Source organism: Lonchura striata, chromosome 15, assembly GCF_050655825.1.
Source record: "Lonchura striata isolate lonStrDom1 chromosome 15, ASM5065582v1, whole genome shotgun sequence".
Classification (NCBI taxonomy): Eukaryota; Metazoa; Chordata; class Aves; order Passeriformes; family Estrildidae; genus Lonchura; species Lonchura striata.
The window spans coordinates 12,246,189-12,263,202 of NC_140717.1; the positions used below are offsets into that span (position 1 = coordinate 12,246,189).

General features: G+C 56.5%; 1 protein-coding gene across 3 annotated transcripts in view; it reads right to left on the reverse strand.

Annotated features, from left to right (window-relative positions):
- MYO18B (myosin XVIIIB) overlaps positions 1-16,459 on the reverse strand; it is a 62,634-nt gene extending 46,175 nt beyond the window's left edge. For 2 of the 3 annotated variants that reach the window (XM_021544591.4, XM_085593189.1), the window contains exons 1-14: positions 15,549-15,782; positions 15,366-15,427; positions 14,610-14,765; positions 13,495-14,520; positions 13,214-13,280; positions 12,967-13,079; positions 12,665-12,841; positions 11,492-11,690; positions 10,416-10,558; positions 9,360-9,460; positions 7,987-8,050; positions 6,300-6,444; positions 2,374-2,532; positions 258-348 (exon numbers count right to left, since the gene is read on the reverse strand). In XM_021544591.4, the coding sequence (XP_021400266.1) occupies positions 258-348; positions 2,374-2,532; positions 6,300-6,444; positions 7,987-8,050; positions 9,360-9,460; positions 10,416-10,558; positions 11,492-11,690; positions 12,665-12,841; positions 12,967-13,079; positions 13,214-13,280; positions 13,495-14,520; positions 14,610-14,765; positions 15,366-15,427; positions 15,549-15,738 (2,693 nt within the window). In that variant the 5' untranslated portion in view covers positions 15,739-15,782. Of the gene's footprint in view, positions 1-257; positions 349-2,373; positions 2,533-6,299; positions 6,445-7,986; positions 8,051-9,359; positions 9,461-10,415; positions 10,559-11,491; positions 11,691-12,664; positions 12,842-12,966; positions 13,080-13,213; positions 13,281-13,494; positions 14,521-14,609; positions 14,766-15,365; positions 15,428-15,548; positions 15,783-16,343 lie in introns of those variants that run through there. The other variant, XM_085593190.1, reaches the window with a different exon arrangement.
- Between the last annotated feature and the right edge of the window lie 555 nt (positions 16,460-17,014).

Sequence of the window (17,014 nt, forward strand, 5' to 3'; positions counted from 1 at the left end):
AGGGGGGTTCCTGACCCCTGCCAGGGTCCCAGGGCAGACAGAGGGAAGCCCTGGATTCCCACACTCCAGGATTTACCGCAGGCAGCAGAGCGGTGCCAGCCAGAGCCCCCTGCACAGGAGCACCCGGCAGTCCCGAGAGCCAGCGCCACTCTCACCAAGGATTTCCACACAGCTCCCAGCTTTCCCAGCAGGAATCGGCCCCTGGAGAAGGGGCTGCCACCCACCCCCAGCCCCAGTGCCCAGCAGCTCTTTGGTACCTGTTGATGAGTGAAACCAGGGCAGCAAAGAGCTCCTCGTAGAGCCCCGAGGCCATTCCCTCCACACACTCCACGCCCGTCATCTTCGGCCCTGGCACAAAGAAGGGAAGAACAGACCTTTTATTTATTTATTTCCAGCCACAATTTATTCCTTTCAGAGCTGAGCTGGGAGCTGGGATTCCCTGGGTTGTGGTGCAGGAGAAGCCACCCAGCTCCACAGCCCATCCTTCAGCTCCTCTCCTGCCTCACATGGATTTAAGGAATATTATTGCCCTGTCAAAGGCTTCTTCCTCAAGTTCGTGCTTTTATCAGGATAACTGGCAAGGCCCAGCTGGAATCCTGCTGCTCTCATGGAATCATCAAGGTTGGAAAAGACCTCTGAGATCATCAAGTCCAACGTTTCAGGAGTGTGGGAAGGCTGACCTGAAATCCAGGCAATATCTCAGCCTCCCACCTCACACATGCTGGGTGTGCCTCCATGAATTCGAGCCAAACAATAATTTAGGGTTTCTGGTGGCTCAGCAGCACAATCCCTGATCCAGATCTCCTTGGGGGACACAGGTGCTCAGCTAATCTGTGGAGTTTGGGGATTTCCCCCGTTTTTTTTAGGTAGAGCTCTCGCTGCATTTAAGCCACATCACTTATCTGAATTCACCTGATTTCACCTGTCCCTAGGCAGGGGCAGCTGCAGAGCTGAGGGCAGCGACGTGACACAGCACAGTTAATGATTTTATTAATTTTAAGGCCTACCTTGGCCTGGGAAGAACAGAACAATTTGCCTCACCATTCCCTCTCCCCCAGAAATAAAGGGAAAAGGTGATATGGGAAACATTTATGTATATGAAAATTCAGAATTTTGGAAGCATAGAATGTACTTAGGTGGGTGGAAGAAAACAGAAATATATATCTATATATATAAAACATATATTATATATATATATATATATATATAATATATATATAATATATATAAAGAGAAATATATATTTTATATATATAATATATATTACATAGAGAGAGAGAGAGAATTATATAATAATATATAGCTTAATTAACAAATATGCAAAATTACAGAGCACAGTTTGTAACGGGAGTGTAACTTGCTGGGTAGAGACAAGCTGTGACACAAAAAGAATTCAGCTGCTAGGTAAGGCCACAAAGATAACTCAGCAGAGCAAATCTCAGGTACTGTTGAGCAGAACCTTTCCCTTAAGGAGCCAGCAAGAGCCAAGCTCCTGATTTTGGCCAGGACAAACTGGCCTGAGAGAAAGCCAAACCTGAACTGCACCTGCCCAGAGGAAATTCCAGCAGTGAACATGGAGGAAGATGATGTTACAGAGGAAATTCCAGCAGTGAACGTGGAGGAAGATGATGTTACAGAGGAAATTCCAGCAGTGAATGTGGAGGAAAATGATGTTACAGAGGAAATTCCAGCAGTGATTGTGGAGGAAGATGATGTTACTTCATCAAGACGCCCACCCAGGAGCAGTGGGAGGTGCGGCACCACCAACGGGCGGGCAGGGAGCTGCGGGTCTGGGGGCCCAGTGTGGGTTTAAACCTGAAATTTGTCTCAGCATGGCTTAGGTGGAAATATCCCCCATGTGTCCCAGCTGGAATAAAACATTCCCAGTTTATAGCATTGAATTGTAAATCCTTGTTCCAAATAATGCAAGGGATTATTTGGCAAATAAACATTATTTGCCAAATAAAATAAAAATTAAACTAAAACTAAAACTAAAACTAAAAAAAAAAAATAAAACTACAAATAAAAGTAAAAATAAATAAAAATTAAATATAAATAAATTTAAAATAAAATAAAATAAAATAAATTAAATTAAATTAAATTAAATTAAAATAAAATAAAATAAAATAAAATAAAATAAAATAAAATAAAAATAAAAAAATAAAAAATAAAAAATAAAAAATAAAAAATAAAAAATAAAAAATAAAAATAAAAAAAATAAAAAATAAAATAAAATAAAATAAAATAAAATAAAATAAAATAAAATAAAATAAAATAAAATAAAATAAAATAAAATAAAATAAAATAAAATAAAATAAATAAAAATATTATTTGGTGAACAAGGCAAATCCAAGGGATGGGGCACCCCGGTACCTGGCGGGTTCTCCTCTGCTTGGCCCCGCGCTGTCACCTGCGCCAGGATGTGCCTCAGGTGGTGCTTGAAGACGGCGCTGCCGAGCTCCTCCACGTCGCAGCCCAGCACGTCGGCAGCGCGGCTGGCGCTCTCGAACCGCAGGAACTGCTTCCTGCCCACTGCGGAGGGGGCACGGGGCGCTCAGCCGGGCCCAGCTCTGCCTCGGCATCCCCAAAACGCTCCCACGCCCTCCCAAAATCCAAATGGTGCACCCCCAAAACCAAAATGGTCCAAATGATGCACCCCCAAAACCAAAATGGTCCAAATGATGCACCCCCAAAACCAAAATGGTCCAAAGGCAAGCCGGACCAGATGAAGTGAGTGTCTCAGGAGTTTCAGCGGAGCGAAGAGCAGATGTGCCGGTGGGAGCTGATGGGATTAGGAACAATCCCTCGAAATCCGGGATCACCTTTCAGGCTCCCAGCAGAGTTTGCTGTCCCCACAGCCGGGAGCAGCAGTTCCTCCCCTCCGGCAGGCATCACTCACAGCCGGGGATAACGATTGCAGCTTCACGATTAAAATCAATAGGGGAGTAATCTGCAGGGTTAATCCTCTTACAAATGCAGAGCAGAAAGGTGCAGTGGAGGAAGCTGGGCAGCACAGCTCAGAATCGCGGGGGGATGAGCAAAACTGGGAGCAGCCAAAGTCACCCAGAGACATCGGGGTGGCACTTTTGGGTGCTGGATGAGGAGCTCGGGGGGCTCGCAGCTAAAATGGGCCCCTAAAACACATCTGGTGGCTGGTGGCACGGGACAGGGGTGGGATGGAGAGTGAGAGGTGCCACATCCTGGGAAGCTCCATGGGGGAGCCACTCCTGGCTGAGGGGATGCACAAAGCAGGGCTGGAGGGTTGGGGGTGCTTCCCAGCTCCCTTCTCCCTTCCCCTTTGATCCTTTCCCAGTATTTTCTGTGCTGACTGAAGGACTCCAACATCAAGGGCTGTGCTGGAGCAGGCAGGGGAATTGCCTCAACACTCAGGGCTTTGATTTATTCTGTTTTCACTTGTTCTTGTCTGAGCTGGCTGGACAGACGCTGATTCCTGTCAGACACAAAAGCTCTGCCTGATGGGGAGTTGGAGGGACTGGGGGGCCAGGGCTGCACAGAGCTGGCTGGCATCTCACACTGCCCACTGCAGCACCCCACACTGCTCCAGCATCCCACACTGCCCACTCCAGCACCCCACACTACCCATTCCAGTATCCCACACTGCCCACTGCAGCACCCCACACTACCCATTCCAGTATCCCACACTGCTCATTCCAGCACCCCTGGGACAAACAAGAGTGTCCACTCATCCCTGGCATCCCCAGGCAACATTTCAGCCTCCAAGAACAATAACCAGCAGCTCCTCATGGCTCTCCTGAGTGTGATGTGAGCACGGAAAACTCACTGACTTTAACACCTGAAGGGAATTACTTCGGCCCAGGTAATATTTAAGAGAAGCAGAAGGAAAACACAGGGTCAGCACTCATGGGGACAGCTCAGCCTCTCTTGCAGCCCATTTCCAAACTGCTCAATGCCCAATTTCCTGGGTTCCCAGGCCATGATGCCACAGGAGTGGGCCTGGGCAGGACCCCCTGGGCCACAGCAGCTCAAGCACTCACCCTAAAATTCACTGGCCCTAAAACTCCCCCCTGGCTGCCTGGGTGCTCCTGTCCCTCCTGCTGCCCCTGACCTCTGCAGGGCTTGGGGCAGCTCAGTGTCCCCCACCCGAGCAGCAGGTTCCAGCCCTCCTTCCCTGTGGTTTTCCTCCATCCATAGGAGCTCTGGGGGATGGATTTGCAGCAGCCTCGCCGTGCCAGGAGGGTGTTTGGAGAGACTCCTGACACACCTGCAGCAGCACCAGGAGGGCTGGAATGGCAGCCACCTCCACAACAGGTGGGTGGTGGGAAGGCCACAGGGAGCCACAAAGCTTTATTCTGATATTCTGATACTTACTCTGATATTCTGATATTCTGATATTCTGATGATATTTTGATTATATTCTGATATTCTGATATTCTGATACATTCTGATATTCTGATATATTCTGATATTCTGATATATTCTGATAGCAGGCAGCAAAAGGACAGCATGAGAGCGAGCTGAACGCTGCCCCCGCTGCGTCCCAAACCTCCCTTCTGCTTACAGGGACAGCAAACAAATCAAACCAGGGGATTTTCTGCAGCCCACAAAGGGCCTGGAGCACTCAGGTGAATGGTGCCCGGGGTGCCCTGCTGGCCTCCAGCTGCCAGGCTGCTTTCCTAATAAAAGAGCTGCTCTAATAGGATTCAAAGGCTGGCGCTGGGATAGAGCAGAAGGAGCTTTTGAAACTCAACCTTTTCTTCTCCTCAGCGTTTTTGTAGCTGCAAATGCATTTTCCACCCCCAGCCAGGGAGAGATGGTGCTGTTCCCTCCTGGTTTATTCCTGCACTAACTGAAGGGGTGAGGAGAGAAGGGGGAAAGGTGCCTTTAGCCCTCACTGGGACCCGTTTAACACGGGCTGGGGATGGGGATGGGGATGGAGGAGGTGACTGCCTGAGCTCCTGAATGCCCTGGAAAAGCAGTTCCGAGGCTCCCCTCAGTGAGATTTCAAGGAGAGGATTTGGAATACACAACATCAAAGGGCATGAAAGGGGAAGGGAAGAGATGGCTATCGGGAGACAGGTTTAACCACATTAAAAGAGTCGTCGCCCCCTCTGAGACTTTTGCTCCACCCGGCTTTGATCCATTTTTTATCCATATTTCCTTTCATTTCTCCCCTTTTGTTGACACGCGGTGGGGGAATCGATACCAGAGTGAGCGACACTGAGACATGATCTGCTTGTTAATCCCACAGCAGAGTGCTCAGAGCTGCAGCCCTGCCTGCATCCTCTGCTCCATCCCTGCTCCTGCTCAAAGAATGGAACAGGTTTTGTTTGATACAGCTTTCCATTCCCTCCCAGACTGATTTACAGAGGGGCTGAGGACAGAATGTGCAGGAGGTCTGAGCAAAGCAAACACCCCGTGACCACCCCTCCACCTGCCATTGAGCTGGGCACTCACAAAATGAGACACATCTCCAAAATCTGCTCTCCTGAAAACTCACAGGGCTGAAAGACTTTCAATTTTTTTTTTTTGGCCAAGAGCCTTCTGATACTCATCAGCCTGAGAGCACAGGGTCAGCTATAAAAGCTGGAAGGGCACTAAAGTAGATGGAGATGAGGAAAGAGAACCCCAGAAAGAAGGAGAAAAGAACTCACTGTAAGTCATGACAGCATCTATCCTTTTAAAATAATTAATAAATGATTAATGGCATAAATTACCATAAGATGTGTTATGACATGTTGCAGAGACATTTATAAATGTCTGTGCCTTAGTTTATGGCAGCCTTTATGCAGCCCTCATAAATTGAAGTGTGTAAATCAATGTGGCTGCCTCTAAAATGGGTTAAGGCACGTCCAGAAATAATTTGTAAGGGATAAGGCAATTTCTGCTCGTCCGTATTAACAAAGTCCCTATAAATACAATCTTCATCCAGACTCAGCCTATTATAATTCAGTTACTGTGGAAGACACTCAGGAGATGATGGAATTAGTGCAACCTGAAGCTGTCCCTTCGTGTGTCACTGGGGACAACGTGCCAACAAAAGGAGTCACCCACCCCAGTCCTTCCCAAGGAGCTGGCATGAGGTGACACCCAGCAGCCACATGCCCTGTCCACATGTGGCAAGGACAGATGTTCTCCAGATGAGGACAGGACACCAGCATCCCACCTCCCACCATGGAAGAAGAGCAAGGAAGGACTCAGCGCCACCAGAAACGGAGCAGCCTTGGGCTGAGCATCACCCCCGAGCACTGATCCCTGCCAGGACACGCTCCAAGCACACACCCGAGGTGTGAGGGAAGCAGAGGCGGGGCTGCCCTCACCTTTGCAGGCTCCAGCAGCTCCCAGGTGGAAGATGCCAGCCAGGATGCGCCACACGGCCGCCTGCTCCTCCGCGGCGATGCCCAGCGTGCCCATGGCAGCCCGGAGCTGCGAGAAGGCCACCGAGGCTCTCTGCTTGTCCTCGGGCTGCAGGGGGACAGAGCCAGGGGGTGTCACTGCCTCTCTGCTGGGCACCAACAGAAGGGACAGCAAAACCACCAGGACAGCAAGGAAACGCAGCGAGGGAACCTCAGAGAATTTGGAGCAAGCAGAGAAGCGCCCGGCAGGTTCCTCGGGTGCCTGGTGTTAGGAGCAAGGTGGGGGCGTCACCTTGTCATCCAAAATTGCCACTTGGTGAGTGTCTACAGAGCAGCAGCTGGAGGTGGGTGTCTGATATCATGGAATCTGCGAGTGCTTTGGGTTGGAAGGGACTTTAAACTCATCTCCTTCCCAGCTGTGGCAGGGACACCACCCAGAGCCCAGGCTGCCCATCCAGCCCTGTCCCCTCGCTCCTCACCCAACACCCAACAACCTGCCCAGAGCCGAGCAGCTCCTGGCCCCCAGCAGGACCTCTCCTGCCACCCCCCACCCCGACACCACTCCTGCAGTCCCTGAGCTGGGGCTGCTCCCCGGGGCCAGGAGAATCCCACCTTGGCAGGGAGCAGGGCAAACTCTCCCTGCTGGCACAGCAAACGCCCAGAAACCAGAGCTGTGAAAGGAGGACAAAGCCCCACCTCTGAACCTGGGCCTTGCTGTGCCCTCCCCGGAGCTGCTGCTCCAGCAGCCGCTTCCTTTGGCTGCCAAAGTGGAGCAGGAGCTCCCTAATGAAGATGGAATATTGGATTCATCAGTAGAGGATGTAACTCCAAATTGCTGCGATTCATCCTGGCCCTTTGGCTGGTGGACAATCTGCTGGGGCTCTGCAGACAGCTTAGACCCATGAGGGGCTGGAGGTGGGAGTCAGCTGTGGAGCTTTAACCCCTAAAATTCACATTCTGGGCTGCCCAAAGGATGTTCTTGCTCCTGGGAGTTGCTGCTGCAGGGGAACAACAGGGGGAGGTTGCTGCTCTGATTTTAAAAGTATTAAGTTTTCTTTTATAGTTCTTTTGAAAGTTTTAAAGTTCTCATAAAACTTCTTTAGCCTTCTGATAATGTTTACATATTTGAGAGTTGCAGTTCCCACACAATTTAATGTATAAATAGAATAGTTTACATATTTCTCTGTGAGCAGAGAGAAATGATTGGACCAGTGTGGTTGGAGAGGTGGGAATTCCATCCTCCAATCCACAATCACCTTTAGAATTTTATAAATACCAGATTTTTAAATAAAACTAAGTCTTTTTGTCTTTTAAACTTACCAAGCTTCTGTGTACTCATTTTGTGTCCAACAGCAGCAGTAGGTGACCCTGGAGCAGCAGGATCTGCTCCCGGGGTGGCTGTGGCATCCCAAGCAGACACCCCAGGGAGAGCAGCCCCATGCCCAGCAGAGGGGTGCTGGGGGGGCTGTTTGGGCAGACCCTTCCTCACATCCCAACACCCCCTCCCTGCCCTGCAGCCTCCTGGTCCAGCAGCATCACCACGAGTCACCCAGGGGCTCCAAATCATCCCCTGGCTGGCGGTGACAAAGGGGGTGCCCTGCTCCATCCCACCTCAGGTGGGCACAGGGCTGCAGCACTCCCCTCTCCCTACCTTTGTGAACGGCTTGATCCCAAAGGAATTGCCCTCAGCCACCTGGTGCAGGTGCAGCATCGTCCTGGTCACCAAAAAAATGAGAGTCAAACTCCCTCCTCGCCTGCCCTCAGCACCCCCAGCCACCTTCACAGCACCAACCTGAGGGACCTGGGTGGGACAGGCCACCCCAGCACTGGTGACACTGTCCCTGGGTGGGACAGGCCACCACAGCACTGGTGACACTGTCCCTGGGTGGGACAGGTTACCCCAGCACTGGTGACACTGTCCCTGGGTGGGACAGGCCACCCCAGCACTGGTGACACTGTCCCTGGGTGGGACAGGTTACCCCAGCACTGGTGACACTGTCCCTGGGTGGGACAGGCCACCCCAGCACTGGTGACACTGTCCCTGGGTGGGACAGGCCACCCCAGCACTGCCCCACACAGGGACATCAGTATGCACCAGTTCTCCTGGGGACACAGCCTGGGTGGAGCCAGAAGGGAGAGGGAAAGGGTTTTCTGTCTCATTTATCACCCCAATTTCAGCTTTAGTGGAGGAGCAAAAAAGCACCAGGAAATTCCCTCCTTTCACAGAAAATCTCTCTACGTGCAGAAAAATCCCATTAATGCAATTGCTCTCACAATCTCTTACAGGGGCTCTCAAAACCCCACTGATGGTGAAATGTAAACTTTAAGGAATTTAGAGATTTTAGAGGAGTTAAGATTTTAGTTAGAAATAAGCCTTACTAGAGTTAATTAAAATAAAAATAATAATAAATGAGTAGGCCTTGATGAAGTTAGGAGTTAGTAGCTAACTAATAATTGATTGCTTGTCAGCACAATGTTTAGCTAGCTGGGTTTATAATGAAGAATACACAAACTGACAAATAGCTTTTAGGAACATGAGACAATTGTGGGCCTCCTCTGTTCTGAAACCAATTGAAGACAAGGAATGGGAGTTCTACCAAGAGTTCATTTGTCATATTTGCATTGAAAAGATAGAAAGGTCAGAACAAGGAAGACTTCATTGACTTCCTCATTTTGGGACCCCTCCCCATGAAAGGGACACCGACCCATTTCAAGGGACAAACCACACATGCTGAATGGGGAATGGGATGTGCCAAAATTATGAATATTTAGGGTATTCAATACTTGGATGGATAAAACTACTCTCTAATCACCTGGAAGCTGCAGTGTGGATTCAGGAGCGATCCCACACACAATAAACACACACTTTCTAACTTTAAACTGTTAGAGAGTTTTTGTCTGTCACAGCTGGATATCGGCACTAGATCAATATCCATATTTTTTAAATAAACCGATGGAGGGAATTTGGGTGCACAGGATGGGGAATCCCTGGGCAGCCCGGGGCTGTTGGAGCCTCACACCCACCTCTCTGCCACATCCAGCCCTGCCAGCAGCAGTGGGAAGATGTTGAAGTTGCTCTCTCCTTCGGGCTGCTGAGCAACACGGGCCCTCTCCAGCAGCAAGGTCTGGGGAGGGAGAAGGGGACAGGGAGATGGGGACATGCTCCTGGCAGCTGCCAAGTAGGGGCTGGATTTCTCCTTGCAAGGACTCAGCTGGGTTTGGGGGCTGCTCCTCCCACCCAAAGCTGTGCAAGCAAGAGCTGAATCATGATCCAGGTGTTGAGGAGCAACTTCAGAGCATGAAAGCAACACCCACGGTCCCTCTGAGCTTCCAGGGGTCTGGGCAGTGCCATGGCCCCAGCAGAGATTGGGAGAAGTCATTCTCTGGGCTCCAGACGAGCCCAGCTCAGCCCCAGCCTTGCCAAAGGTGCTCAGTGCCAGCACTGGGGCCAGCAATGAGTCTGTAGAGCTGGGGGTCCCAGCCCAGACTGTCCCACAGACAGGCCAGGGTGGCTCTGGTGGCACTATTGGGGACATTCCTGCACAAGGACAGCTCCACCAGCTCCCCGTGGGTGCCCAGGGCAGAGCAGGGCCAGCAGTGGGAAGCCCTGGTGCTCCCCTGGAGCAGACAAGGCTCCAGCCCTCCCCTCCCTCAGACAAGGCCTAGGGACACGGGCAGCTCTGATTAAAGAGCTTTTGATAAGAGCCCTGATGTGATAAAAGCCCTCCGAGGCTCAGCTCCAGGCGGCCTGAGGTGCTGCTAATGAAACACTGAATTATACATTTCCTCATCAACATTTCATCCCAGCACTGCTCCCAGCTCCCTGCCAGGGACAGGCACAGGCTGGGGGACCCTGGCACGCTGCTGCCAGAGCTTCTTCTCAGGGGTTATTTGGGCACCTCTGGTTTAGGAGGAGCAGGGAGCAGAGCAGGGAGCAGAGCAGGGAGCAGAGCAGGGAGCAGAGCAGGGAGCAGAGCATCGCTCCTCGTGCTGGGAAGTGCAGCACAGGGGTGGCTCATCCCCACCCCAAGGACCCCCATTTTCAGCCACAGCCCTCCCATCTCAGCAGGTGACAGGTACCTGGAGGTGAGCAGCAGTGACCTGCCCAGTGGCACTGAAATCCAGCGACAGGACCATGGAGAAGCGCGTGGAGCTGCTGCTGTGGCTGGTGGTCACCGACCCAAAGGCTCCCAGGACTGTGAACATGGCCTGGATCTTCTCCACTGCAAAACCACCAGCAGAACCCCCTGAGCCTCCCTGCAGCTCTGCAGGACGTGGCTCCTCCTGCCTCACCTCTGCCTGCTCCTCCCGGGGTCTGTCCCAGCCCTGGGCGTGGGGTCAGCATCCCACACCGGGTGTCCAGTGACAGAAGGGGACCTGCCAGCTTTCCCAGCCTGTTCAGGCCATCCCTCAGCCCTTTGCAAGAGCACAGTGTACCCGAGAGAGCTCCGAAATCCAACCCTGCCCTCTGAAACCACTGCCTGCCCAGCAGAGCAGCGTCACCAGCAACCCGAGCAGGTGGGAAAGTGCTGGCCCAAGCACTGGAGTGATTCCAGTGATTCCCTGCCGCTGCTCACGCTGGTGTTGGTCAAAGCAGCAAATCCTTTGAGTCTGGGATGGGGACAATGGCACTGGCAGCCACACTGGCTGCTCAGGAGCCACCCCAGGCGGCAGAGATCGGGTCAGGATTTGTGGGGCTGTGTGCCCCCAGCCTGCCCTGGCTCTGTGTGCTGCCTCCGGCCAGCACGGAGCACCCAGTGCCACCCCTGACCATACCTGAGACCCTGCAGCACCTGAGACCTGCAGCACCTGAGACCCTGCCCACACCTGAGACCCTGACCATACCTGAGACCCTGCAGTACCTGAGACCTGCAGTGCCTGAGACCTTGCCCACACCTGAGACCCTGCCCACACCTGAGACCTGCAGCACCTGAGACCCTGCAGAACCCGAGACCCTGCCCACACCTGAGACCTGCAGCACCTGAGACCCTGCCCACACCTGAGACCCTGCAACAACTGAGACCCTGCCCATACCTGAGACCCTGCAGTGTCTGAGACCTGCAGCACCTGAGACCCTGCCCACACCTGAGCCCCTGCCCATACCTGAGACCCCGCAGTGTCTGAGACCCTGCCCACACCTGAGACCCTGCCCATACCTGAGACCCTGCCGTCCAGGCTGCCTGCCATGCCCACCAGGTACTCCAGGGCGCTCTGGCAGCACCGGGTCCTGCCGGCCCCGCTGTGCCCCAGGGGGACGATGGCCTGGTCCTGCCGCTGCATCAGCAGGTTCCTGTAGGCTCGGTGTGCCAGCGAGCAGATGTTCGGGGGAAGGTTGTCCCGCCTCCCCCTGGGAGCCTGCGGGCAGGGAGAGGGTGACCGAGCGCATCCCAAACAGGCTTCTCATGGAGAAAATCCTGAAGGTGCTCACACTCGGGGTTATGGTTTCTCCAGCGTGCAGAACCTCCCGAGTCTGAGTCCTCAGAGCACCCCCAGCCCCAAGAGCAAGTACTCCCAGAGCATTCCTGGCCATCAGTATCTTCAGAGCATCCCCCTCCCAAAATATCCCCGGTCCCGAGTGTTCCCAGAGCATCCCAAGTCCCAAATGTCCCCAGAGTATTCCCAGTCCCGAATTTCCCCAGAGCAACCCTGATCTGGAATGTCCCCAGAGCAACCATAATCCTGAATATCCCCAGAGCATCCCCGGTCCCAAACGTCCCCAGAGCATCCCTAGTCCCAAATATCCCCAGAGCATCCCCGGTCCCAAATGTCCCCAGAGCATCCTCGGTCCCAAATATCCCCTGAGTATCCCCGGTTCCAAATGTCCCCAGAGCATCCCTGCCCCAAATGTCCTCTGAGCATCCCCGGTCCCAAATGTCCCCTGAGTATCCCCGGTTCCAAATGTCCCCAGAGCATCCCTGGTCCCAAATGTCCTCTGAGCATCCCCGGTCCCAAATGTCCCCAGAGCATCCTCGGTCCCAAACGTCCCCAGAGCATCCCTAGTCCCAAATATCCCCTGAGTATCCCCGGTTCCAAATGTCCCCAGAGCATCCCTGGTCCCAAATGTCCTCTGAGCATCCCCGGTCCCAAATGTCCCCAGAGCATCTTCGGTCCCAAATATCCCCAGAGCATCCTCGGTCCCAAATATACCCAGAGCATCCCCGGTCCCAAATGTCCCCAGAGAATCCTCTGTCCCGACTGTCCCCGCACTGTGACGGTCTCACGGTGCCACCTGCCGGCCCCGCCGCGCCCGGCGCCCTCCGCCACTGTCCCCGGGAGGGTTGGTGGCCGCTTCCCACGGGGGATCCCGTGCCCCGGGTCCCTTCTCTCACCTTCCCGGCGCCGTCGGCGGGCGCGGGGCCGGGGGCGATGGCCACCAGGCTGGGCCCCGCGTAGGTGCAGGGCAGGCGGGCACGGAAGCGCTGCCGCAGCGTGTTCATGACACTGCACTCGTTGAGGCTGATGAGGGTGGCCAGATCCTCGGCCTGGTCCAGGCTGGGGGGGTTGGTCTGCGGGAAGAGACCCGGAAACCCCTCGAGCTCTGCTGTCGCGGCAGGGCTGTGCCACCTTGGGCACGGCCAGCCCGGGGCAGCGGCTGGAGATGCCATCGTTGTGCCCCGGGCAAGGGGCTCACCCTCTGCACGCTGTCCTCATCCACCTCCGTGACGGTGCCATCCTCGTCCCGGCGCACCCTCACCCTCCCCGCCGGCAGCTCCGGTGTCCCCACGTCCGGCTTCAGCTGCGTGGCTGCAGGAGAGGCTGGTGAGTGTCCCTGGCGTGGGACAGCCGGGGCAGAGCCGGGGGGCCAAGCCCAGCGGGGACAGCAGCCGGAGCTCTGTGCCCCCGGCACGTCTCAGCCGGGGCAGGGCAGGGAGAGTTACCCAGCGTGAACCCATCCGGCTGGACCAGCCACACCTTCTCTGCCTCGTACCAAACGTCCCCCGGAGCCTGGCGGGAGCAGAGAGGGCAATTGGGCAGCAGCGGGAGGAAAGCTGAGCTGAACAAACCGCCTTTGCCCCGCGGAAAAGGATATTTCCACACTCCTGCCCATCCAAACCTGGGGTCGCCTTCCCCCAGCACAGCCCACGGGAACAGGAGGAGCTGCATGAAACCACAAAACTGCACCAGTGCCCCAAAACCCGGCTAACACCCAACACATTACCTGCTCCTTGTCCGTGCTCTCTTTATCCTGGTCCTTTTCCATGCTCTTGCTCATCCCCTTGCTCCTTCCCGATGTTTCTTCAGCCTGGTCCTTGTCCGTGCTCTTGCCAATCCCTTTGCTCTCTTTCAGCATCTCTTTACCCTTTCCCAGCTCTTCCTTCACCTTCCCCACCTCTTTTCCCACATCTGTGGACTTCTCTTGGATTCCTCCCGGCTCTGCCTTGAGACCCTCCGACTTGTTTGTGGTTTTTTCAGGCGTTTTGATCTCCCTTGGCTCCTTCTTGCCACCTCCAACATCTTTCTTCATCTTCTCTGGCTCTTTCCTGGCTGACAGCAGCTCCCTCTGGGCTTTCACCTTGGCTGGGGGCTCCTCGTGCCTCAGGGGTGTCCCCTTCTCCTTGGTGCTCTCAGAGACTGTCCCTTTCTCCTTCTTGGTGCTCTCAGGGACTGTCCCCTTCCCCTTGGTGCTCTCAGGGACTGTCCCCTTGGATGTGTCCCCTTCCTTCCCTGGGATTTTGCTGCTGCGCTGGGGGCCCTGGCTGGGTGCAGGGGCTGGAGCTGGGGGGCTGCTCCCCAAGAAGGAATCCTTGGGGCTCTTCCTGGGCCACAATGGCTTTCCCACCTTGGGAGCTCCGGGGTGAGGGGTCTCTGCTGGTTTGGGGGTGTTCTCTGCTGGTTTGTGGGGTGTTTCTGCTGGTTTTGAGGATGTCTCCACTGGTTTGCGGGGAATCTCTGCTCTTTTTGGGGGTGTCTCTGCCAATCTGGGGGCAGGTGCTGTTGTTTTGGGGGATATTTCTGCTTTTTTGAGGGGTGTCTCTGCTGGTTTGGGGGCAGGTGCTGCTGCACCAGGTGCAGGGGCCGGGGTTTTGCTGGGGACAGTCCCCAGCACAGGGGGCAGCTCCTTGTGTGGGGGGGCTGTGACCTCCTTGTCCCCCTGCCCCTCTGCCTTCAGCCCGTTCCTCAGTGTCCCCTCGCTGGCCCTCCCTCCTCGGGCAGCGGGGCCGTCCCCGGCTCGGGCCTCACCGGGCTGCAAGCAAAGGAGAGGAGCCTGCTGTGACACCCGGGGACACCTGGGGACACCCCCAGCTCCCCGGTGTGAGGTCCCTCAGTGCTCACCTCCTCCTTGGTGCCCACCCTGCTCTCCTTCCTGCGCCGCGCCGCCTTGGCCTCCTGCTCGGTCTCCCGCACCAGCTGCTTGATGAACCCCCCGGGGATGACCGACAGGAGCAGGGGGGGGGCAGACGGGGGTGGCCCCCGGTCCTCGTCACGAATCTGGGGTTGGGAGAGCAGAGGTGGGTCACAGGGCAGGCACGGGGACAGGAGCCAGCACTGTTAGTGACAGCAGGGCACCCTGCTCAGGCTGGGGCACTGCCCATCCTCCTGCTGGGCACCAGGCTGGGTCGGGGATGCTGTGGGAGCAGAAGCACCGAGAAGAAAAGCCCAGAGAGAAGCGCCCAGATCCCCCGAGGGCTGGCACGGCAGGAGCCCACGTGCACTCCTCTGTGCCAGCAGCCCTGGCGTGGCAACCAGAGGAACCATCCTGGCTGCAACCAGGCAAGAAGCAGCTCCAGCATCACCGCAGCCACATGCAGCCCTGCAGGTCCCAGGGCAAAACCAGCCCCACTTCCCACAGCTTTTCCAGCAGCAGCGCCAGCATCAAACCCTGCCTGCCAGGCTCAGCAGGCAGGTGAAAACCACTCAAACCAGAACACTCAGGCTGAACGGAGCCCGGAGCCAGGAGGCCGGACAGAGCACGAGGAAGTGCACAGGGAGCCGGGGGGATGCTGCAGTGACACCCCAGCACTGAGCTCCCAGGCAGGAAGAGCACCCAGCCCAAAAGCACCGGCAGTGCCAGCCGGGACCGAGACTTTCCTTCTGCTCCCAGAGCGCCAGGCGCGAGGAGATGGCCATGGTGGCGGCGAGGCCGGACGGTGCTGTGCAGAGACACGCGGGGACACACGGGCAGAGAGAGAGGAGACAGTTAGCCAGGGGCTGCTGCCGGCCCCAGGGCTGTGCCAGGCCGGGAGCACCCTGAGCTCGCCAGGCATTGCCCACCTGGGCTCGCAGCACCAGCCGGAGCGCGGCAGGGCACGGGTGGCAGTGACCAGGGCAGCGTGGGGAGGTGCGGCACAGAGGGTTGGTGGCACGGGGGTGATGCTGAGACCCCTCGGCCCGGGCTGGGTGGCCGCAGGAGCCCATCCGTGCCCCACTTGGGGCTGACCGCGGCTTCACCTGTTGGCATCATTCATGCACCGAGCGCGTCGGGGCTCGCCGGGCGCTGCTGTGCCTCCCCGGCAGCCGCATCTCCTTGTACAGTAAAGGGCAGGAGCGGCCGGGAGCGGGCTGGGAATGTCACTTGCCTTCCCGGGCGGCTGCCCCGAGCGCCACGTGCCTCGGGGACCGGCTGTCCCCCCAGCCAGGACTGGCCCCGATGGCACCGCAGAACCCGGAGCGGGCGAGCGACGGGGCATTGTCACCCCCGGCCGGACAGGGACCGTCCTCGGGGAAACTGAGGCGCGGAGAGGACGTGCCTTGACCAAGCACCCAGGGTGCCACCAGCACCGCGCTGCCCCCGCTCAGGACACAGCCCCGGGCGGGCCGAGGGCGTTTGGATCTGGTCCTTACTTGGGCACCCGTGCTGCCACCCTGGTGCGAGGCCATCGAGGGGTCCCCAGCCACAGGGCGGGGCGCAGCGTCCCCGTCCCCATGCCCGCTCCCATCGCTGCTCCCTCCGCGGCTGCAAGCCGCCCCCGGAGCCGGGGCTGCCGCTGTCGCCATCCATTCCCAACTTAAAAATACCCCTCCCGGCCCGGGGGCACCCGCAGACCCCGCTGCCCACCCCGGGGGTACCTGGTGGGGGCGGTGGGTGCCGGTGTCCCACACCAGCACCGGGATCCCGGCGAGCCGAGAGCGGCGGCGGCAGCGCGGGGAGCGCCGAGCGGGGCGGCAGCGCCGGCCCCCGCCCCCGCCGCGGTGGCAGCTGAGGTGACACATGTCACTGCTAAAAATACCCCGGCCGTGGCACCGGGGCCTCGCTGGGGAGAGGCACCGCGGGGCCCTCCTGCTCCTCGGTTCCACACCGGCTGGCACACGCGTGCCACCCGCGCCCTCCTTGGCGCTCGCCTCCTGCACCCCAAAGAAATGGGGGAACTGCTCCGCTTGGGTGTGAGCCCCCCCAGAGCACTCTGGTGGTGCCCGAGGGGGACACCCTGGGCTGGGGGCTCAGCACCGGGGTCCCCAAAGCACCCCGGCTCCCCCCACCAGCCCCAGCCCTGAGATGGGGCTGAGCTGGAGGAGGAGAGCTCAAAATAGCCCCTGGCACCGACGGCAGCATGGTCAGCACCCGGCCAGGGCAGGAGGCAGGGGAGCAGCACAGGGGACACGTGGTGACCACATGGGGACAAGGGTGACACCCCGGGGCACAGCAGGACCTGTGTCCCACATGGCCCAGCACCCAACAGCCAGTCAGGGTGCATGTCACCTGCTCGGGACAAGTGCAGCTGCACAGGGGCAATGTCCCC